The sequence below is a fragment of the Ophidiomyces ophidiicola genome (genome assembly GCF_022830035.1).
Source record: "Ophidiomyces ophidiicola strain CBS 122913 chromosome Unknown scaffold_2, whole genome shotgun sequence".
Classification (NCBI taxonomy): Eukaryota; Fungi; Ascomycota; class Eurotiomycetes; order Onygenales; family Onygenaceae; genus Ophidiomyces; species Ophidiomyces ophidiicola.
Genome location: NW_026054642.1, coordinates 833,466 through 854,472, shown reverse-complemented (window position 1 = coordinate 854,472; position 21,007 = coordinate 833,466). Strand labels below are relative to the sequence as shown.

Here is a 21,007-nt window from a genome sequence, read left to right as displayed (position 1 = left end):
AAAAAAAACCCCCAAACCCCCCCCCCCCCCCGGCCCCCCCCCCCCCCCCTCCCCCCCCCCCCCCCCCCCCCCCCCACTTGCTTGCTTTATCATCTCCCCGCCTTCAGTGGGGGAGAGTTTTCAATCTCTCGCGCTTTTTCATACTCCGTCCGTACTTATATACCCCCAGCAGTACTGGGTGGGGTGATTTTTTTCCAGAACGGTCTGGAAGACTTCAAAACCAACTGGGCCGGGGGGCCTGGTCTGTGTCTTTTTAGCGTAGTTAGTTCTGTACGGAGTACATAAGAAACTATCCACCACCATGCTCCACACGAGCTGTTCCTTTTCCTCTCGCGCTCCGAGGCCCCGAAAGTCCCAGGGTGGTGCGGACAAAGAAATTCCAAACACAACTGGTCCCCCCAAAAAAATTCCTGCACCTAGTTAGTTAACTACCAAGCAAGCAAACAGTGAAATCCTTACCTGCGGCAACGGGACGGGTATTCAAAACCTGCCCCCCCCCCCGTGGGGCCGCCCGGGCCCCCTCTTTTGGCGCGGTCCAACCGTCCCCCTCCCCCAGGGAGGGGGGATATGAGATTTATTCCCCGGTCGAAAAAAAAAAAAGAAATCGGCCCCGGTAAGTTAACTGGTGAGTCTTATGGAGATCGGAAGAGGCCCCAAGCGCCTGAACAAGGGGCCGGCCCGAAGCGCCTGAACAAGGGGCCGGCCCGACCCCACGCTCGCGCGCGCGGGGGAGGGGGAGGGGGAGGGGCAAGTACGGAGTAGTTGTATAGGTTATGTAGTTCTGTACTCCGTATGTATATTTGAGATTCCGAACGCACGAGCAACAAAAAAAAAAAAAAAGAAAGAGAAATGATACTCTCTCCTTCCTTCGGCTCTCCTGCAAGGTCGTGGAAGAGAAAAGAAGCTTTTTGTTTTTGTTTTTAATGGCATTTTGTTCATACTTCTGTAGTAGTGGTACATTATTTGCGTGGGGGGGTAGGACGGTTTGGAAGGAGGTTTGTTCTAGTAAGACATATAGAAAAATGAAGTAGGTTGGGCGGACTGGGTTTAATCCCCCTCCCTCCTTGTTCTCCCCCCGTCCCATCCAAGGGCCGAAAAAAAAAAGGGGGGGCGAGGAGGGGGGTAAGGACAGCCAGATTCTTCAGGGGAGGAAAAAAGAAGTGTGGGAGAACACAGGGGTCAGGGGGCCGGGGGGGACGCTGGCCTGTTTGCTTACGGCAGCTTTGGAAAGCATGACAAGCAACGATATAAACGTGATGATTAGTATTTTCCTTTTTTTGTCCCGCATATGTCTATTTGGTTGCCAGGACAAGAAGAAACACAAAAAAAGGGGGATGAATAAAAGCTTCTGGTGTTTGTTCCGTTCCGGTTCCGTAAAAAAAACATTTTGGCGAGAAAAAAAAATGTACCAGGAGAACCCAATACCTGCCCTGGACACCAAAACCCCCCGCTTCCCCAGTTGAGCACGCTGGCTCTAATTTTACACGGGTAAAGAGAATTTCTTTCCCTTCATAACCCTGCCACGCAAACGCCCAAAACGTTAGCAACCAGCGTCCCTCAAAAAACCAGATAAAAAGAAACAAAAACTAACTTGGTATAGTAAATCCAGAAGAAATCCGAATACAGAACGGTTTGGATCACGCCGGCGATAATGGCAATCGGGTCCGCACGGCCCTCGGTGAAGTACCGGTAGATCCAGTTCGGAATATACAGCGCGCGGTACAGGCCCAGGGCGAAGAGGTAGTGTGTCGTGATGGTCTCGGCCTCTCCCGTGCGCTGCAGCATGAAGAGTTGCGGCAGAATGGCCACGGATTCGAGCCAGATCGAGAATGTCCATAGAATCTATGCGGGTTTAATGAGATTTGGGGGGACTCATAAAAAGAGTTTTTTGGATTTGAAAACGAGACGCGTACCTCGGCGGGTGTGTATGCGTACGGGAAGAGCATTGCTAGGAGGGCGCTAGCGCCAAGAAGATATTGTACTTTGAACGTATCGAGATTGGGGTCTTGGGTGGGTCGGTATTCATTAATCATAAGGTAGATCGTATACGCGGAGGAAGCGATGAAAAGTATTTTGAAAATGGTATTGTATGCAGAAAGCGTAAAGGTCCAGAAGATGTCTGAATAGTTTTCAAAGCCGCAATTCTTCGTCAGCTCTGGCACACTTGGCGGCTTGTAAGTAGCATCCACGAATGCACGTACCAAGGTATCGAGTGACGTAGACAAGGAAATATAGAGCTTGCGATTTAAACGATAAACCCGAACAGCTCTAAAAAGTAAACCATGATTGTTAGGGAGGCGGCACAATGCAGCGGGCGAGATGGAAGGGCATGACGTACGCTGGACGACTTCATCTTCTGCAGTAAGATAAAGATCGAGACCAGATGGGATAGATCGGCTGTCGGCGGCGGAGGAATCCGTTAGCTTCGCAATTCTCCGAGGAAACAGGGGGGGGGGCGGCCAAACAAGACCGGAGGACAGCTTTTCGCCCGCACCTAATAATCGGAAGATATTCATCTTGCCCGGTAGTATTTCCAACAAGTGGATAAACTCAGTGAAACGTTAAACTCTGGCCCCCCCTGGCAAGCAATTCGTGGGAAATGTTTATGTTCCGTATGGTTTGACTTGTGGTTTGTTTTTGTTGCGATCGAAGAAATCCGTGCAGCTTGGGTTTTTAGCAAGAATGGTCCAAATCGGGCGCAAAAGCCGCCATGGAACGACGATGCAGCTTCAAGAAACGATGCGCGGGGTGCAATTGAGCTGGTTGACGACGAGTCGGCGGGTTTGATGGCACATTGATGTTTTTTGGATGTTGTTGACACGAAGCCTCATTAAAGTTGCTTGTTTGGCGTCAAAGCTGCGCCAATCGATAACGGTCACGTGGGACGCGATTGCGGAGGATGACTAAGTGACTCCTAATCCTCTGACAGACGAAACGAAACTACAGACCACTCCAGTCTCCGTCGTCAACATTCTGCAGACATCAGACTCTGAGCAGCGAAGTCCGGGCATCTCAATCTTATGGACGGGATTTTGATGTGACCCAAGGCAACACTACGATAGGAAAAGTCATCTTTATGGCCAGCTAACCACCCATAGATATATAGTAAACAACATATGGGCACTCTGTACCTTAGATCGCAAGTCCCTAAGGATGCTTACCCTTTGGCTGTGTTGATTACCCCCCGGACAAGACTCAGCTGTGCCAAAGAACAAAACCCCCGCCGCTAACTAGGTATCTTGAATCAAATAACCTGCATCTGGATCCTTCTACCCATCACTTCCTCGGGTCCGACTTCTATTATTGGCTAGCCTCCCTTTTCATGGCCATGATAAGCGCTTTTCAATATCACTTGATGCATTCAAGCTCAGCCGACTTAGAGGGGAGACCTCCTTCCCGCCCGGCAGGGACTTACCGACTGTTGCTATTGCTCTATGATACCCAAGCCTTGTACGGACCCACAGCTGTCGATCCCCCAAACAATGGAGGAGTTCACTCAACAGCCTCATTCATACTGTGTGAAGGATTACCCAATGTCAACATACTGTTCTAAGTGAGTTCTTGGCTACCATGTGGAAGTTTCGACCTGAATTGGGAGCTGAAACCAACGTTTGGAGTCCTTGTATCCCATGCATATCTTCACAAGTCATCCCAAATCCCTAGTATATCCCGTTCTCAAACTGAAGTCCAAGTTGGCAAGGCAGATCCGTTTAGAACGAACTTGCGAGCAAAACATGGAGCATGTGACATTTTGGAAGGGCTTTGTATCTTTCTCGCTGACCATTACAAGTCCGTTATAGCAGGAAATACCGCTTCTCAGCCGTACGCGTCATCCCATGAAATATTACCAAGCGGCTTTTGCCAATATCAGATCGTCAACGGCCTGTGTGCTATGTTACAATATGCTGGAGCAGAGAGCATATAAACAACGTACGCTCCCAGGGATTTGGTTCTCCGTTCCCTACATTTGCACTTATTAGCATCAATCTCGCAAAATGACTCCTCTACTTGCTTTTACAATTGCCCTGGTCATGCCAGCTGCCTCAATGGCAGCAGGGCTCTCCTTTCTCGAAGGCCAATCAAGAATTGTGGCGGGGTTGAGGCAAAGCTAGGCGAGCTGCCTTCAACCGTTGCTCTTGCTGAGAGTGGTCTGAAATCTTGTGGTGCTACTCTGATTGGCCCTAAGCTGGCTCTTACTGCTGGGCATTGTGCTTGGAATGCTTCTAAAGATTTCACACTTCGTGCAGGGTCTCTTGTAAGTTATCCGACTCAGACACCTAAATATAACAGCTGCCTACTCACTTGTTTCTAGAAATGGAATGAAAGTGGAATTGTTTCTAAGGTGTCAAGTTACTGACTTTACCCCGGGTACGATGACCCTTTTAATTACACCAATGATATCGCAATCCTGTATTTGGCCGATGAGATCAAAGAAAGTGCTACTATCCGCTACGCCAAACTTCCTAAGCCGGGATCAGATGCCATTCCGGGATCCAAAGCAGTGGCTGCAGGCTGGTATGCTCTATTCCAAACCCTCCATAGTAAAATACTCATTCCTAGACTAGGGGTCGTACTAGCGTCAACTCGCCTTCCGAATTAGTCGTGAATCTGCGCCGTGTGACGGTTCCTATTGTTAAGAGAAGCGTCTGCAACAAGAACTACCAAAAGCGTAATGCTAGTGTCGTAGAGCAAATGATTTGCGCTGGAGAGGAAGGTAAGGACGCATGTGCTGGAGATAGTGGCAATTCTCTTTATGATGAGATCACAAAGGAGCTGATTGGAATTGTTTTCTGGGGTTACGAATGTGCTCTTGCTGGCTTCCCTGGAGTATACACTCGAGTTGGTTATTATGTTGACTGGATTAAAAAGAACAATAAGCCGCCTACAATTCCGAGTCCCAGGATTGACTGAGTTGCAGACTAGAAGATTTCTTTCTAATGTTAGAACAGAAATCCCGTATAGTTATTAAATTAATCTGTTAAATTTACAGTCTGCTACATTGGTGGGAATACCTTTTCCCGTTACCAGAAAAACCGTGCTTCTTTTACAGAATATATATACTATCTGGAGGGTATCTGCTGGTGTGTCGTGCCAGCCAGTAAACAACATACGAGTAGTATTAGCTTGAAGATGTTATCTCACCACTTCTCAGAATGGTATTACTTCAGATATAGGAGATATGAATTAACAAAATAACATGCTAAAATTACCCTGCATATCTTCAAAAACTGCCAGGCTTGACCCAGGATCCACCCCTGTCTTGTGCCTGCTAAATTGCTACTTCCTGTAGACATAGATTTCAAGATCTGGTCAAGGACTGTGAATGACTCCTGCAAATAGCACTTCTTTGAGTGCTTTGAGCCCTCCAAGTGGTGAATCCCATCTCTTTAAACTCACTGAAAAGGGCATTTCATTCACAAAAATGATGTGCTTTCAACTTTCCGCAAACTCCAGCAATCCCTAGGCATGCTTCTTTCAACTATCTCAAAGCAAGAGTTTTCACTGATAGCTGAGCAGTGTGTGTCTAAGGCAGTTTATTGTTGAGAGATGGACAGCCCGGACACCCTACTGCTGGCAGAAAGATACGTGCCTCAGTCAAAGGAGGATATATCACTCACAGCATCCTTTGGGGTTGCACCGCATGCCCCCGTGCCAAAAGAGACAACCCGAGTTTCCAAGTCATCGTCCGACCCGGCAGTCTTTCCCATCACAGATGTAACCAGCGAGACTTCTTCCACGCGCAAGTCGCCTCCCAGCTCTGCTTCTCCTTCAACGAACGCCTCGCCTTCTAAGTCAGCAACGGCAACAGCCTCTACACGGGCGACTCCTATATCAACTCCAGCATCGACTTCTGTTCAGACTCCTGCGTCGACAACCCAAACAATCGCTTCAGAAATTCCCAACTCCATCGCCACCCCCAATTCCCGGCTTAGTAAAACCAGCACCATCCCGATTACTGTTCCAGTAGCGTTCATTGCTGCAGTCTTGGTGTTTGCCTGGTATTTATTTTGGCGCCGGATCCGCCAGCGACGAGCAAGGATGGTTTTTGAGCCTCTAAAACATGGAAGTCGGGTGGATAGTCTGTCGTGGTTTAGACCTGAAAGATGATGGACATCTCTTTGCAGTCCACTTATTTAGACCTTTGGTGTGGGTGCGGCACCTGGCAATGGTTCGATACTCACTGAAGTGGAAGGACATGCGGAGTATTGGCTTCTACCAGCTTGAAAGAAATGACTGGGGATAGCTGGAGAACATGTGTGAAAGAAAATTGACCATAAAATATTAAACAATGTTATTGCCACAATTAAAAAGCAAAAGAACGTAGCACTCATGCGTATCATACATACAGTCAATTTTTGGTATTCTTAAAATAAACGTCCTGAAGCCAGAACTCCATGTGGGTAAAGATAATAGAAAAATGCCTGGTAAGACTCATTAGGACACCCCCAAATTATTATTATTGAAAAGAACTGAAATAGCAGAAAGCCACCAATTCCCCAAGAAGCTTAAGACACACCGAAAACCCTCTTCAGAAAGCTGCACCACTGATATCATCCCCCTCCGCCATGCGTTGTAACTGGCCATCGGCTAGCTCGCTTCTCAAGGCCCCTGTAGAACCGTCTCTTGCAAGTTTATCCCACTCTCTCAAAGAAGTGCGCTTGGCCTTTTGTTTCTCGGCAATTTGTTCCAAGAGTCGCTCTTTGTCCGCCTCTAGCTGCGCAATTCGCTTTTCATAGGCGGGATCAAGGCTGGATGGAAGGAGCTTTCCGCCAGGGACAATATTAGGCAAACCTGAAAGATGGTTTGTAAAGCGTTGCGTTCTTGGGTACGTGGTAGATGAACTGCTTCCATGTCGGAAGGCGGGCCGATGGGATTCATAGCCTGAAGCGCCGGATGGCGGGCCTCCGCGGCCTCCGTATTGGTGATGGTATGGAGGTCCATGACCGCCGGGACGACGGTGCATACTGCCCCGAATGGATTCCCGAGGGCCTGATTCCCGATTGAAATATGGGCTTTGGCCTGAGCCGCCTTTTGGTCGTGTTGGCGCGGAAAGGAGGGCCGCATGGCCGCCACGGGAAGCTAATTCGGGGTTTCTTGGAGCAGTGGGACCAGGAGGAGGGGACTCGCCTTGCGCTCTGTTTGAGCTTGCGGATTGAGAATAGTTTTGTCTAGAGAAGTCGGTATCGTTCTCGAAATTGTGAGCGGGGGTACCACGCGATCGAGGCCTGCCTCTCTGGCTAAAATCTCGATCTGCATTTGGACTTTCTGCTGGAGATATTTCACTGGCACGGATTGAGGAGGCATTGGCAAAAGAGCTTTTCGGACCTCTCGGTGGGGAGACCGGTCGACTGGATTGAATGCTTGGTGGCTCGGTTTGCCGGGGAATGAACCTGTTGGAATGTGGTGGTGTTCGCGAGGACAATGGCATGGATGACTGGGGTCTGTTTGAGTACATAGGAGCCTGCATCGGAGGACCACCGTACCCTCTCCTATCCATACGAGGCGGTGGGGACGAGCGACGCGACGTAGATGACGAAGCAGGGCCAGAATTTGCTCCAGAGCGCGTTGGGGGAGAAGGAGAACGGCGACGCCACACCCTCCCACCGTAAGGCTCCTTCCATAGTTCGCGTCTACCAGGGCTTCGGGGCCGAATGTAGGGTGATTCCTCCATTCGAGAATGGGGAGAGCGAGGTCTTTCATATCTGTTTCTTGGAGGAGAATTGGTGATACGTTCTCTTTTTGGAGATCGAGGAATGTGGCCAGCTGGGGACATTTCACGAGTGCGTTTCAGACCGGGACTTCCATTGCGAGGGAAAGCAGGATTTCGCAGTGCCATTGGAGCTGCCGGAGACCGCGAACGCCTGGGAAGTCTTGGTGGGCTTCTTCCATTCTCTCGACGTGGTGAAAACCGTCTTGGGGGTGGCGATCGCGGTCGCGCACCATACTCCGATGGTCTATCTCCTCCTCGAAATGGAGGACTTCTGGAGCGGCGTCTGAATGTATTGGGAGACCGGCTTCGGGGCCTGACGCGGTCGGAAGGCGCCCAGGTATCTGCGGTGGGCCTTAAGGCGGGGGGCGAACGATTCCGCACGGGAGACCGGCCAAAACGAATATCGGGACGTGAGGTATGGCGAGGGGCGCGATCTGCTGGACGGTAGCTTTCTCCTCCTCGCCGGCCGTCATCATACCTGAGCCAAACATACTCATCAGCAACTGCTTGCAGGCAAAGACAGAACAACATGTTCACGCAAGCAACACAGGGGTAGATCTAGATACTAACCTTCTGTCATAGCGATCACGGTCCATTTTGAACAAAATACCAGACTTCCAACGCGTCTTTTCACAGCTTGACAAATATCAGCCTGGTCGCGCGGGCCGAAATCACTTTATTAGGGCAGAAAATAATGAAGGACACCCAGATTGCTCAAGCAGCAGAATAGGTTTAGTTATTGCAGATGCTGTTGCTTGGAAGAATCAGCATCTTCCCAGCGTGCACGATGTGTCAGACAAACTGATTTCAAGGCTGCAGTGATTGTCTTGCTGTTAGGCGTCTTCATTTGGTCTTCTCACGGCGTTTTGGCGATTTTTGGTTTTGCTGGAGCTGCACGCGGACACGCTAGGCCCAAAGGGGATCGGATAAACACAACAACCGATATAAGAGTGCGGGAGGTGTGAATAGGAGTCTCAGCAAGAGACTGCCTGGAATGTGGTATCCATGACAATGGGAATTTGGAATGTTGCCATTTTACAACGTAACTAACAGGTCCACTAACGCTGACGCCAGAACGCCACCTTGATCACCATTAAAATTACAGCACACACAATGCCAGTCTTGGTACATGTTCTGTTATCTTTTGGACCGCCTCTCCTCATCTTTTTTTAATCTTTTCCGGCTTTCATTCGCAATCATATCACTTAAATCCTCCTGGAATGACCAGTCGGGGTTGGCCTCTTGTTGCTTCTGCGTTTCGTAGAGGCTCTTCAAGTTGTCCTTGTTGATGCCGCCGTGCGATTGTAGCGCGTCTGGGTCGAGAGATACGTCTACATCCCCTGGCTTCTTCCTCTTTCTATTCTGCTCCTCCGATCCCAAAAGCGGAATATTGGACTCTCCCGCTTTGATATCATACACTCGATCGCCACCGAAAAAGCCCTGAACCTGAGCCTGCCTTTCAGGGATGACTTGGTAAGCCGACCTCGGATGCGTGGTTTCTTCGGTTTCCGTCCCACGATTATGTTTTCGGAGATCAAACTCCCCTGCAATACTTTCAGCAGCTCCAAATTCAGACGGCATGGCAGATACCATGCCGCTAGGTGTTTCCAGTCCGCTTGGGGTTTGTAATCCAGCGGCAACATCCTCGTCACCCTCCTCTTCTTCCTCATCTTCCTCCTCTTCCTCGGATTCTTCCTCTGGAGGTTGTAGCTCACCCCATAAATCTTTCTCTACGGGCTCCCCTTGCTGAACATTCTGCTGTGTTTGCAAAACACCAAAAATATCACCGCCATAAAGAGGGCGATTATGCTCATCCACAGGAGGCTTGCCATACCCGCCAGGATGGTAACCCCACATAGCACCTGGCGGAGGTGGCGCGTTGAGGCCGGGAATTTTAAGGGCAGGATACGATGGAGGAGGCCCGTAGCGCTGTTGATTGATGAGCCATGGCGGAGGTGCGCCAGGAGGAATATTCAGCGCTTCTTTCAGCTCATCACTGAGCTCACCTGGTCGTAGATGGCGGAGGTTAGTTTCGTATTCTTTACCTTCGTAGTATACCTCTCCGTAACGAGTCAATTCCGGCTTCGTCTGAAATCTAAAAAAGGCTTCGTATAACTTTTGATAGTCGATATCGAGTTTTCCCATCTTGGGCTGCACGCGTTCACGCTGCTTTTGTTTGAGAGACTGTTGGTCTTGTTTCTCCAAAACAGCATCGCGCATTTCCGCGATTCCAGTCTCCTGGATGAACTTGGGTAGCTGGAACGGAGATTTTTCTATACCTCTTTTCGATGACAGGTATTCCCGTTTCAGAGACCAGTGACTAGGAACAGGTACTACGTTCCTATACTCTTTGATATGGACAAGAAGCCTCGGATCTGATGCTGAGGCGTCCGTCCAATCGATCGTCTCGGGTTTCTTAACCATAGCTTTCAGCTCCGCAACTGATAACTTATTCATCTCCTTCCTTTTCTTTTTAGAAATTTTAGGTGCAGCGCTTTCTTCATCCTCATCCGGAATATCATCATCCTCAAAATATATTTCGGGCTTATCGGAAACCTTCAGTAAAGCTTCTTCAACTTCAACTTGCTCAAACCTTCCCATCACATTTTTGAACATCTCATATAACGGGTCCTTCTCATCTAATTGAGGCGCAAATTCGGTCGAGGAGTAATCTGCTTCTCCATCCCCATCCCCATCATTGTTGTGAGCCGTATCTGCCGGTTTAGGCTGAGACTGGGGGACATCCGGCTCTGAAGGCGTGACGGTCGCTGACGGCGTTCCATTGCTCTGTGGTTCAGCCTGAGAAACCGTAGACATTAGTTTTAGGTAAATGAAAAAGGATATGAACGTACTTCGGCTTTCTTGGCCTTCTTCTTTGCTCGCCGCAGTTGGTTTTTACTGGGTTTCGCAGCTGCTGTAGCCATACTAACAGTCGAATTCAAACCCTAGAAAGAAGAATTTGCAGATTTGCGTCTTTGATAAGGAGTAGGAGCGGCTGCTTCCCCAAAAGAATAGACAGAAACTCCGGATTGCATTGGCGTATAGTAAAGATACGTGTGGCGCAAAGCTTTTGGATGTTTTGCGCGCGTCCAAATGATTAACCACGTGATCAATATATGAGCCCCGGTCCTCAGAATAGATCAGCAATAAATTCAAATTAAGAATTTTGATGGCGATACAATCTAGTCTACAGAGTACTGTGTCTGGTTATAGCCATATTGTAAAATAGTAATACATTTCTGCTACTTGAAAATTTAAACCCAAGGAGAACCTTTTTTCACAACGCCATATTATTGCCTTCCAATACAACACACGAGTGAAAATTCGCTATTTCTTCTTTTTACTATTCTTGGATTCTATAGAAAGGCGAAAGTTAGAAGTATTATTCAACCAGGAGGGCACGCAGAGCGAAAGGATGATATCTCACCTGCAGCAGTGCGCTTCTTCTTTGGTGTCCCCTTCCTACGAGCGATTTTCCTACATCCAGTAATCAGCAAAATTGTTCTTGTTTCTGGCATTGTTCAAGGGAGCATACGCTCTAATAGAAGCTAGACGGTCCTCCTGGTCTTCATTCCAAGTGTACAGGCCAAACGGAGTAAAGGCGTCTTGTAAATCGCGAGTGGTTACAGTATTTCGGGGGTAGTAGGATGCGAGAACTGATCCTCGTAATCGCTGGCGGAGAACTTTGTTTCCAAGCCGAATGCCTTCGGGGTTGTAGGTGTGGTCAAAGATGCGACATTGGGCCTTGAAGGTTGGTTAGTTCTGATACTAGAAATAGTGATGTAATGCCATACCTTCATCAAGGAGAGTATCCGTGACCGAGGGACGAGCGCCATGATTATGGGTATGCCGTTCGTGTCTATCAAATTTGGCACTTTCTTCAGATTCAAGAATCAACCCTCATGTCGACCGTCTCCGCCAAGATTATCGGTCACGTGTAAGAAAGTTTGTCTATAACTCAGCTTATCTAACAGCTTATTGGATCGTTAAATTATATAACCTGTGAAGGATAGCCTGGAGAACATCCTGGAATTGGGGTCCTCCAGAATATTAGGATGAAAAGGAAATCAGACGTTGTAGCTGAAAGGGAGCCCTCAAAACCAAACAAAAGTAAAAAGCGCAAGGTAACTTCTATATGTCCCCTTCCAAGTATAAATCTAACTTCGTCAGAAACACCGCCATCAATCACCCAATGATAATGGGCATCTTCAACCAGATACAGTCGCCTCAGCAGACTGCACGCTATCCACTTCGAAAGTAGAAAGTGGTGTGTCAAGAAATGAGACTATTGCATCTCGTTTAAGCCAGCTCCAGCAACTGACACAAGAAATCTCCTCGAGCCCTGAGTCCATCAGGGAGCACATAGGCGCGAGCAGCGGTGTAGAAATCATCAGTGCCGCAGCAGAACTTGCAAGAGCCTTTGCACGTTCGGGACTACTGCCGGACCAATTTCACAAGGCCAAAGAAACGGCTCAGGAGATACGGCCACTTGAAGCACCGCCAATAAAAAATAAAGCCCTCGAAAAGGCGGTGTTTACCCACCAAGGCGTTACCAAGTCCGCCCCAACTCCCCCTGGAACCCACGATAGCTATGACCGCCTGGAGATTCTTGGGGATGCGTACATCGAAATCATCGCCACAAGACTGATCTGGGACAGCTTCCAGAACTTACCAGCTGGTCGCATGTCCCAGATTCGCGAACTCCTTGTCAAAAACGAAACCCTAGCCCAGTTCTCGGAGCAGTTCGGATTTGATAAACGTGTCAATATAGCGCCGGAGATTCGTCAGCAGCCCAAACGCTGGGTAAAAGTTAAAGGCGACGTTTTTGAAGCATATGTTGCAGCTGTAGTTTTATCGGAGCCTATTAATGGCTTTGATTTTGTTGAGAATTGGCTGACGCGTCTTTGGACCCCGATTCTTCTGAAAGTTCAGCCGGAAGATCAGGCATCTCATTACAAAGAATTCCTGGCCAAAAAAGTAATGGGAAAGGGGATTAAACTCCGTTATATCAATGAAAGTCCCCCTATTAGTCGAGAGAAGGGGATCCAGACATTTTTTATAGGTGTTTATTTGACAGGTTGGGGATGGCAAGATCAGCATCTGGGATCTGGTACAGGCCTCAATAAGGGAGCAGCTGGAAATTCAGCTGCAAAGCAAGCACTGGATAACCACCCGCTCATTGATGAAATCCATGCAGCGAAAACATCTTTTGATGAAAAGGTCAAAGCGGAAAGGGAAAAAGCTGGTGCTACAGAATGACCGACCTTCTTGCTACGATATAAGCCTGCGGTTGTTTACATCCCACTTAGCAATTGAACAGGGCTGCTGATAATAAGACCTTACTTCCCGCCAATAATTCATGGAACTGGAAATTATTCTGGGATTGATGATTTAAGAAGAGTTATGATCTAAAAAGCTATAGTTTTTGATTCGTATCTAGCCGGATCAAGTCGTGCAAGCAGTAATGGCTGCACCTGTAATAATAATTATGTATGCACAGTACATACGTGGTAGATGCCTCAGAACGTCAGTCTTTGCATCTCGAAAGGCAGCCATATAGTACGAACACCCCTCGCCAGCCACCATTTAACCCTTTAATATTGTGGCAACATAGTTGAGTTCAAGGCGTGAAGGATACGAATGCCATCAATCACAAATTCAGGCCGCCGACTATTCCCAGGATTCTATGGGGTACGAGTAGGGGCTGGCGTCGGGCTAGCTGTAGGGGCAACCTGAAGGCTCGATCAGCATACACAATTGTAATGATATGGGTTGATTCTTGACGAGGAATCTTAGTGAAGGATTGTTGGACCTACCGTCACAAATACTGTGCTGGTGGGAGTCGGCATAATTATATCGTCGTGAAAGCAATCTTCTTTCTTCATATTTGGGGAGATCTTGAAGTGCTCACTCTGGGCGTAGATCACGTAAACATTGGTGCCATTAACAGCATTGATCTGGTAGCCCGCGGCGGGGAGTGTGTCACACGGAAGATGAACGTTGAATTGAGCTCTGCGGGTTCTAACATCGATAGCCAATGGGATGTAGGTTGGCGGGTACTCGACGAAGTTGACGAGATACAAGCTCAATCTCGGTGGGTCCATATCGGAAAAGGTCCATGTCGCTTTCAAATCATCTCCAGCCACGACCTGGGATCGTTCGTTGGGGTGAGTGACTTGAAGAGCCGCAACAAGCGGAGTAAGGACAGAGACAAGAAGTGGAAGAAAGCGCATATTTAGATAACTGAGACCGAAGTTAAAGCAAGTGAGAAGTTTTAATCTGGAATACTAGTATCTTTGCTGCTGGGTATGATGAAGGCAGTAAAAATCGATAGCCGTTCGGAAGAAAGTGGTCACGATTGGGATGTAACGTAAGATCTGTTGCAGAAGAGAAAGGGGGAAAAGGAAGAGATTCGAGAACAGAAACCGTTGTTTATGTATCAACAACGCAGATTGAGTAGGGACGAGCGGGTGGAAGGAAAGAAATCTCAGGAGGCTTGAGCAGGGCCGCAGGGCCAGGCAAGGTGGGAAGCCGCTGTCGAGAGCGACCACCGCCATGGTTTAATCCCAAAGGAAAGAGGTGCCCGCCGGGCCAGCTTGAGCAGGAACGAGGACGCAATCCAGCGGCGGAGTAGATGGTTGGTACCGGCCTCAAACGGGATATCATGATGCATTCTGTCTAGGTCAACGGTGAACCTAAACGCACGCCACAACGGCCGTGCTGTAACCATGCAATATAAGGTACATAGGAAGCTTATTGCTGAAGAACAACGTTGCTTCCAGGGGCAGCCCGTAGCTTAAAGATCTGGTATGGTGTCGCCTTCGATGGAGGTTAAGACCTGTTCGGCTAAACAACCGGATCACACCCGCGGAGGCTGAAACACAAGACGTCATCCAAGCCTGATTGGGTAGAGCCTCATCTTCGCTGGCTCGACGCGCTTCGTTCATTCTTTCTTCACTTGTTTCTCTCGCTCCTCTGCTTCTCTTCACTCGCTGCCCTTTGGGTACCCGTTCTTCTTGTTGATATAAATTTCACTCGCTCTATTATCGTTGATTGACCTCACATCACCAGTCTTTCTCTCCTTCATCATGGCCAGCATCCAGACCAATACCGTCGTTTCTTCCGTGTCAAGCACTTCTGCCGCACCGTCAGCGGCCCCCACGGCATGCGGCGCGACTACATACGATATCCCTACTCAGGACGCTGCCTGCGCTGTCCTCGGCACTGCGAAGAAAGACTCGATGGAAAAATGCTGCAAATCACCAGTTGTGTCCTACGACAAGGGCTGCGGCATGTACTGCCTTGCCTCTGGCCAGTCCGTTGGTGACCTGGTCAACTGCCTTATCGGAGGCGGCTTTAAGGACGGTGACGTCTTTTGCAACAAGCAACTGAATGCCACTGCCTCCGCCAGCCCGACGTCTACGAGTTCCCGCGACGACAATCGTGACAAGAACAAGCCATCCGCCACCCAGACCAGAGGCGCTGCGACATCCAGCGGTGCTGCTGATACATTTGTACCCCACCAGCCCATGTCTAAGCCTGCGATCGGGGTTTTATTCACTCTATTTTTCTCCGCTTTTGCTGGTATGATTTTTGTGTAGGGACGGAGGCGGAGGGCTGTTCTTTTGCGGCTATAATATTGAGCGATCAGTTTTCGACTTTCTCAAGTTACCAATTTCCCCTTATTTATTTATTTATTCATTTTACTTTCTTTGTTCACATTCACAACAGGGTTCTTATAATTTTAATTCATGTTCGAAACCGGGCAGAATAGCCATTTTTGGGTTTGCCATTGTAGTTAGATCTGTATCCTATGTAAGTTCACTACAAGCTCAAATGCAAATCTCGCGTCAATTTGAAGGGAAAATATGTAGGAGAGAGCTCATTCTGTTCAATAACGCAAGCGTTGATCATGTTGTATTCTGAGAAGCTTCCTGCAAAGGCGTATTTATGAAAAATCCCAGCTTCCCTTCGCCAAGCTCCTACAACCACATGCCACCAAAGCTATCTGCAACAATGAAGTCCTCAGCGCTTCGTTCATATCGCGTATTCTCCTTTCAGGTTCACCGCGCATTTTCATCCTCGCAAGAAAATTCAGCCAGTCAATTGGCACATCAGCTGTGGCCTGGCAGGGCGTCTCCAGATGGATCAACCGCCGGCCTCAGATCGAACCCAATTATTTTTATGCATGGCCTATTTGGCTCCAAGCAGAATAATCGGGGAATGAGTAAGTAAGGAGAAGCCTGCAACCTATCCTCTAGAGTCGTTGGAGGAAACAATAAAGATTGCTAATTGAAGGATGTTTTGTAGGGCACTTGCGGGCAGCTTGAAGACCGATGTCTATACCATCGTGAGACTGTCTCCCATTCTGAACCCCTAGACCCCGGAAAACTGGCCTTACCATGAAGATGCTGTTAGGACCTTCGAAACCATGGCGATTCACCACACAACCCCCAACACAGCTATTGCGCTATGGCAGATGATGTGGAGCAATTCATACACGAGAATGACTTGGAAAGGCCTGTATTAATCGGTCACTCAATGCAAGTCCTCAAACCTTCTGATAGAGTGATACCTGTTATATTAACACAACAACAGGGGCGCGAAGACGGCCATGACCCTCGCCCTGCGCAATCCTAGTCTAGTTGGCGGAGTGGTGTCTGTTGATAATGCCCCGGTTCGAGCGCCGTTGAGCAGGGATTTTGCAAAATATATTCAAGCGATGAAGCAAATTGACGAGGCGCAATTGACCAAACAAAAAGAGGCAGATGATATCTTGCAAAACTATGAAAACGTATGTTGGGCCATCTCTAACAAGCAAAGAAGGTACTAAGCAACAACTCCTCTCGCAGTCCTTACCCATTCGCCAATTTCTCCTGACAAACCTCGTTCGATCGAAAGAAAATAACGGCCTGAAATTCCGTATTCCCCTTGATATCCTATCCGACAAGTTAGAAGGCCTGGCGGATTTCCCATTCACTCCTGGTGAAAATGGCCCTAGATTCGAGGGCCCTGCGCTTTTCGTCCGAGGAACGCAAAGCCATTATGTGAAAGATTCCTCACTTGACGTAATAAGGGCGTTTTTCCCCGCGTTTGAACTGGAGGATATTAATGCTGGTCACTGGGTGATTTCTGAAAATCCAGAGGCATTTAAAAATGGTATCTTACCCAGCTTTACACCCAACATATTGGTATATGAGGACTAAAGTTACATAGCTGTTGTCAAGTTCTTCAAGTCTTTCTCGTAGACGCATCCGTCGATACTTAGGCGCAGAGCGTGACAAGACAACCGGGGGCTGACCCGTTTGTACTAATGATGAGCCCTTGTGGCATACGATTACAGGTTGCATTCGTTCGATAGATGGGGGTTTTCAGTAGAAGGTCTTTATGTTGCGCTGTGTGATTAAGTAGTGTAGATGGCGAACGACCATCTGGAAGTGAACTTAAAACTGTACATTGGATCAATTTTAAAAAATACTTCGGCATTGAGCCTCTTCACGAAATTTACCATAGCACGCTACCTGATCTTCACAACTTGAATACTTTCCGTTGAGAAAAATACAAGGCTTGTGCCAAATATTCTGTTCTGGCAAGAAGCGCAGGACTGTTCGAGATATAAGAACCAAACAAGGACGACAGCGCCTTTTTCATTTAGAATATCATTCCGTACTTAAAACGAGGCCATTTGAGAAACCCAGACCATACAGACAGAGGAAGACCTTATCTCATCAGACCCATCGTTAAATTAGACGCTCTCCAACACCTGCTCCTTAAATTCCCGCTCGACCTGGATTGCAGTCAGTAAATCTCAAACACTTTCTAGAAGTGGTCTTAATGGTGGGTGAAAAACATACCTTCTGGCCCTTGTCATCAGTGCTGGATTCACCGTGGAGAGCCAAAAGAGCACCGAGGTCAAATTTAGGTTGTTTCAACAACTTGACCTTGCGGATGTGAACCTGAACATAGACCAATCAGCCATATATTCCCAGACCAAACCATCTCAAATCATAGTATGGCATTTTCCACTGACATTTTGGAGAGGGTAGATGCCCCGGGTAGCCTTCTCAATTTCGCGGCCAATAACCTCAGGAACAAGCTTCGTAAGCTGGGTGAGGGTACGGGTGGAAGCCTCGCGTTGGATAATCTCAGTCATCTTCTTGCGGATGGCGCGGATCTGGGAGGAACGGGCATAGGTGGTCTTCTTGACCTGGAAAGATCGTCGCTTGGTGAAAGCAATGGCGAAGAGACGGACGAGGTAGTCATCGGTGGTCTTGACGGTAACATTGGCCTCGATCAGGGACTGCCACTTGCGGACGAGAGACCGGAGCTTATCCGATGTGAAATCCATGCCGTGGAAGTTGGTCAAGCAGTTCTTTCCCTGGACTTCATCGACTCGTAGCTTGATTTTGCGGAATGAGTGGGCCTGGTCGTTCTGCAAATCGGCGAGGGAGACCTCGAAGATACGGCCCTTTAGGGAGTCGTTGGCATTCTTGAGACCGGTGGTTCGGTTTACGATTGTCTTTCCAACGCTGTAAAAGATTCTCGTCAGTCATGTTCCTGATTGGATTGCGAACGTTGCGGAAAGGGTTATCGCCATACTCTCGGACCGCGAAGGTGGAAGGGGCCTAAATTCAAAGGTCAGATCATGTATAAAATTTGTTCGTTAGATTTTCAATCGCATATGTACCTTGACCGAGTATTCATCCTTTCTGGAGAAGGGATCCTGAGCCCTCTTCTTAAGACCCTTCTTGCCCTTCGATAGACGCTTGTTCCTATAACCCGTTAATATCTCACAAACGTATGGGAGTCGAGATACCGGCGTAGGGGCGATTGGGGAGTTTGCGTACTTTCCAACAGCCATATTTGCGATTCGGGTCTATCTTGCCGTGAAAGACAGACAAATTATCGCATCCGTTGGGCGTAGATAGGGCAGTCGAGGTGTTGAATTGCTGTTGGCGAGGGTTCGGCTCAAAATCCCACACAAATTTCCCGCTAAGCGAGTTGTGTGCGCTAAACTCAGTTCGCGATCGTCTTATATAATCAAAAGAAATCGCTTATCTAATCGTAAATGATTAGTCAGCAATGATATGTAACCGTCGAAAAGCAAAATCTAGATGTTGTTGTTGGATTCCCATGTCTATCTTGCGCTTTGCTAATTTACATAATGGAAGAAAGCCTGTTTGAGTTTTCATATTTCTCTTTCAGTTTTGAACAATGCTCTCCATAATATGCTACCTTACACGGGGCAGGGAAATATTGCCAGACACAGACAGCCGTCCCAGTGGGATACATCTCCACCGCTTTCAGTGCTGGTAGGCTGTCAGAATGGATTCTTGTGAGAATAATTAAGAACTTACATCAAGATCATCCCAAGCACGTCCTTGGACACTACTTAGCTCTTCCATAGACATAACACGGCCAGTAGTGACTACTTCATCAGCATACGCAAATAGGTATCGTTGATAGAGGCACTTACAATAACCGGAATGGATCTTTGCATCTATCTCAACACGGCTATCCTCCGGTATCAACTCGTCTGGAATTGGAACCCGCTCGAGAATCGGTATCCCTTGCTCTACAATCGCATCGTGCTTCATACTAGAAAACAGTCAATTGAGGGAGTTCATTGCGAGCAAGACCCACTCACTTGGACATGCTTAACATTCTATCAATCTTGGTAATACCAAGCCAGTGCAGAACCTACGGTGCTCCATTAGACAGCCTGCCCTAAAGATCTAGACCTCATGAAAGCTCTTACATCAGGCATGAGAGCTTGGAATCGCATATCCTTTAGAAAAATTAGCACTTCTAATACTAGGCAAGAATGATTTTCAGCCACTGTACCTTTACCCCAGCAATGTTTTCCGTTCTTTTGAAATACTCACTCGCAACTGAAAAGTTAGCAGGTCCCATTATAGTCATAAGATTGGGAACCTACGATCAGAGCCTCGTTTTCTAGCATTGTAGACGAGATATTTAGTGACCTCGCCAAGTGCACGGCCTTCCTTGCGGAAATAAATTACCACACCACTGCCTCCATTTTGCGCTTCTTTGACGGCCTCTTCTACTCCAAATATCAAGTACGGGCGACAAGTGCAGATATCCGACCCGAAAACGTCACTTCCATTGCATTCGTCATGAACACGCAAAGCAAGGCGAACATTAGGATCTGACATTTTGGCGGGATCGCCAAAACAATACACTGTCAACCCACCGATGGGCGGGAGGAAGAGCTTTATGTCCCCCCTCGTGATAAGCTCTGGGTAGGACCCACCCGTAACTTCGAAAAGAGAGCGACGGAGTGTTCCCTCATCTATGCGACATATTAGTTTCATAATTTCTTCTCCAGGGCCCCGCCTCGTGAATAACAATATCCGCCAATGATTGGGTTCGCTGACCTATTCCAAATCTCTCTGCAACACCAGGCAAATACCAGACTGGCTCCACGGCAATCTTTGTTACAGCCAACTCCCCCATTTCATTTAAACAAATCTTTCCGTCTGGTACTAGACGGCCTGACCGCACGCTCTGTTCCAATTCCGGGAGCTTCATATGTGCTCTTGTTATCGCAATTGTGGGACGAATGTCAAGGTTCTCATTTGTGATCATATCTTTAAACAGCCATGGCGCTAAATGGCCCAAAGGGCCCATAGAGACAATCTTTCTTTTGTCTGCCCATTGTGGGTGTGGTCCAATATTCACAGCCGGTTCGGTATTTGTAAAATCGGGTCTATGCTCAAGGTCTAGGTGACTACTTGCGACTGCTAGGGCATGGTATATAGCGTAGGATCCTCCATGAGCACCAATTGCTAAATGTGACATTAATTCCCAAGTAAATTAATCTTGCTGGACGAACTTACCATTTCTTCTACGAACAGTATTCTGGTGCCTGCTCACAACCACCGGGCCTCTCCGGGTAGGCTCTTTATTCCCCCAGTCTAACGCTATAGGGTCTATTCCAGATTGGCCAGGATACGTTGTCAGGATAATACGTGACGTAGTGGACTGTCGTCGTTTTATATCCTTCCCTGCTACACCTTCAGTCGATGGGACAGCCTTGGCCGTCTGTGAGGGTGTAGCTGGAATAGAGGTTGGTAGGTTCAGAGAGTTATCTTTCGGCTCAGATGGCACTACTTTGGGCTCATCATTAATTACAAGCCGCTCCACACGAATACTTATTGCGTCGATAGCCGTAGCCAGCTTCGATTGACCAGTCTGTAGATCTTTGATAGCAGCCGCTAACTCGCAGACCGCAGCGTTCTGATTTCCCTGATCCATCTGTAGGCGTATTGTATT

The 21,007-nt window shown here is 48.1% G+C and overlaps 11 protein-coding genes across 11 annotated transcripts; 4 read left to right on the top strand and 7 right to left on the bottom strand.

Moving 5' to 3' along the window:
* Positions 1-1,480: 1,480 nt before the first annotated feature.
* ERD2 (endoplasmic reticulum retention protein) lies at positions 1,481-2,516 on the bottom strand (the record flags this gene model as incomplete). Its single annotated transcript, XM_049249997.1, has 4 exons — positions 1,481-1,517; positions 1,592-1,842; positions 1,914-2,266; positions 2,339-2,516. The coding sequence occupies 4 exons, from the start codon at positions 2,514-2,516 to the stop codon at positions 1,481-1,483; spliced, it is 819 nt and encodes a 272-aa protein (XP_049111157.1).
* A 1,479-nt stretch (positions 2,517-3,995) lies between these two features.
* On the top strand, positions 3,996-4,911 carry LOZ57_000902 (uncharacterized protein; the record flags this gene model as incomplete). The annotated part of the gene is made up of 5 exons (XM_049249996.1): positions 3,996-4,096; positions 4,187-4,255; positions 4,313-4,368; positions 4,434-4,515; positions 4,566-4,911. The coding sequence occupies 5 exons, from the start codon at positions 3,996-3,998 to the stop codon at positions 4,909-4,911; spliced, it is 654 nt and encodes a 217-aa protein (XP_049111156.1).
* Positions 4,912-6,529: 1,618 nt separating this feature from the next.
* Positions 6,530-7,837, bottom strand: LOZ57_000901 (uncharacterized protein; the record flags this gene model as incomplete). Its single annotated transcript, XM_049249995.1, has 1 exon — positions 6,530-7,837. The coding sequence occupies one exon, from the start codon at positions 7,835-7,837 to the stop codon at positions 6,530-6,532; it is 1,308 nt and encodes a 435-aa protein (XP_049111155.1).
* Positions 7,838-8,848: 1,011 nt separating this feature from the next.
* On the bottom strand, positions 8,849-10,635 carry LOZ57_000900 (uncharacterized protein; the record flags this gene model as incomplete). Its single annotated transcript, XM_049249994.1, has 2 exons — positions 8,849-10,510; positions 10,564-10,635. 2 exons carry the CDS (start codon positions 10,633-10,635, stop codon positions 8,849-8,851), a joined length of 1,734 nt encoding a protein of 577 aa, XP_049111154.1.
* A 403-nt stretch (positions 10,636-11,038) lies between these two features.
* On the bottom strand, positions 11,039-11,547 carry LOZ57_000899 (uncharacterized protein; the record flags this gene model as incomplete). The annotated part of the gene is made up of 4 exons (XM_049249993.1): positions 11,039-11,067; positions 11,139-11,188; positions 11,247-11,455; positions 11,506-11,547. The coding sequence occupies 4 exons, from the start codon at positions 11,545-11,547 to the stop codon at positions 11,039-11,041; spliced, it is 330 nt and encodes a 109-aa protein (XP_049111153.1).
* Positions 11,548-11,613: 66 nt separating this feature from the next.
* Positions 11,614-12,970, top strand: LOZ57_000898 (uncharacterized protein; the record flags this gene model as incomplete). The annotated part of the gene is made up of 3 exons (XM_049249992.1): positions 11,614-11,622; positions 11,725-11,835; positions 11,882-12,970. The coding sequence occupies 3 exons, from the start codon at positions 11,614-11,616 to the stop codon at positions 12,968-12,970; spliced, it is 1,209 nt and encodes a 402-aa protein (XP_049111152.1).
* Positions 12,971-13,395: 425 nt separating this feature from the next.
* LOZ57_000897 (uncharacterized protein) lies at positions 13,396-13,815 on the bottom strand (the record flags this gene model as incomplete). The annotated part of the gene is made up of 2 exons (XM_049249991.1): positions 13,396-13,443; positions 13,528-13,815. The coding sequence occupies 2 exons, from the start codon at positions 13,813-13,815 to the stop codon at positions 13,396-13,398; spliced, it is 336 nt and encodes a 111-aa protein (XP_049111151.1).
* Positions 13,816-14,799: 984 nt separating this feature from the next.
* On the top strand, positions 14,800-15,312 carry LOZ57_000896 (uncharacterized protein; the record flags this gene model as incomplete). Its single annotated transcript, XM_049249990.1, has 1 exon — positions 14,800-15,312. The coding sequence occupies one exon, from the start codon at positions 14,800-14,802 to the stop codon at positions 15,310-15,312; it is 513 nt and encodes a 170-aa protein (XP_049111150.1).
* A 1,013-nt stretch (positions 15,313-16,325) lies between these two features.
* On the top strand, positions 16,326-16,917 carry LOZ57_000895 (uncharacterized protein; the record flags this gene model as incomplete). Its single annotated transcript, XM_049249989.1, has 2 exons — positions 16,326-16,505; positions 16,564-16,917. The coding sequence occupies 2 exons, from the start codon at positions 16,326-16,328 to the stop codon at positions 16,915-16,917; spliced, it is 534 nt and encodes a 177-aa protein (XP_049111149.1).
* Positions 16,918-17,456: 539 nt separating this feature from the next.
* Positions 17,457-18,572, bottom strand: RPS1 (ribosomal 40S subunit protein S1B; the record flags this gene model as incomplete). Its single annotated transcript, XM_049249988.1, has 5 exons — positions 17,457-17,498; positions 17,566-17,667; positions 17,742-18,240; positions 18,311-18,336; positions 18,399-18,572. The coding sequence occupies 5 exons, from the start codon at positions 18,570-18,572 to the stop codon at positions 17,457-17,459; spliced, it is 843 nt and encodes a 280-aa protein (XP_049111148.1).
* A 484-nt stretch (positions 18,573-19,056) lies between these two features.
* URC1 (putative GTP cyclohydrolase) lies at positions 19,057-20,989 on the bottom strand (the record flags this gene model as incomplete). The annotated part of the gene is made up of 7 exons (XM_049249987.1): positions 19,057-19,309; positions 19,359-19,411; positions 19,470-19,499; positions 19,556-19,602; positions 19,650-20,024; positions 20,110-20,520; positions 20,572-20,989. 7 exons carry the CDS (start codon positions 20,987-20,989, stop codon positions 19,057-19,059), a joined length of 1,587 nt encoding a protein of 528 aa, XP_049111147.1.
* Positions 20,990-21,007: the final 18 nt, after the last annotated feature.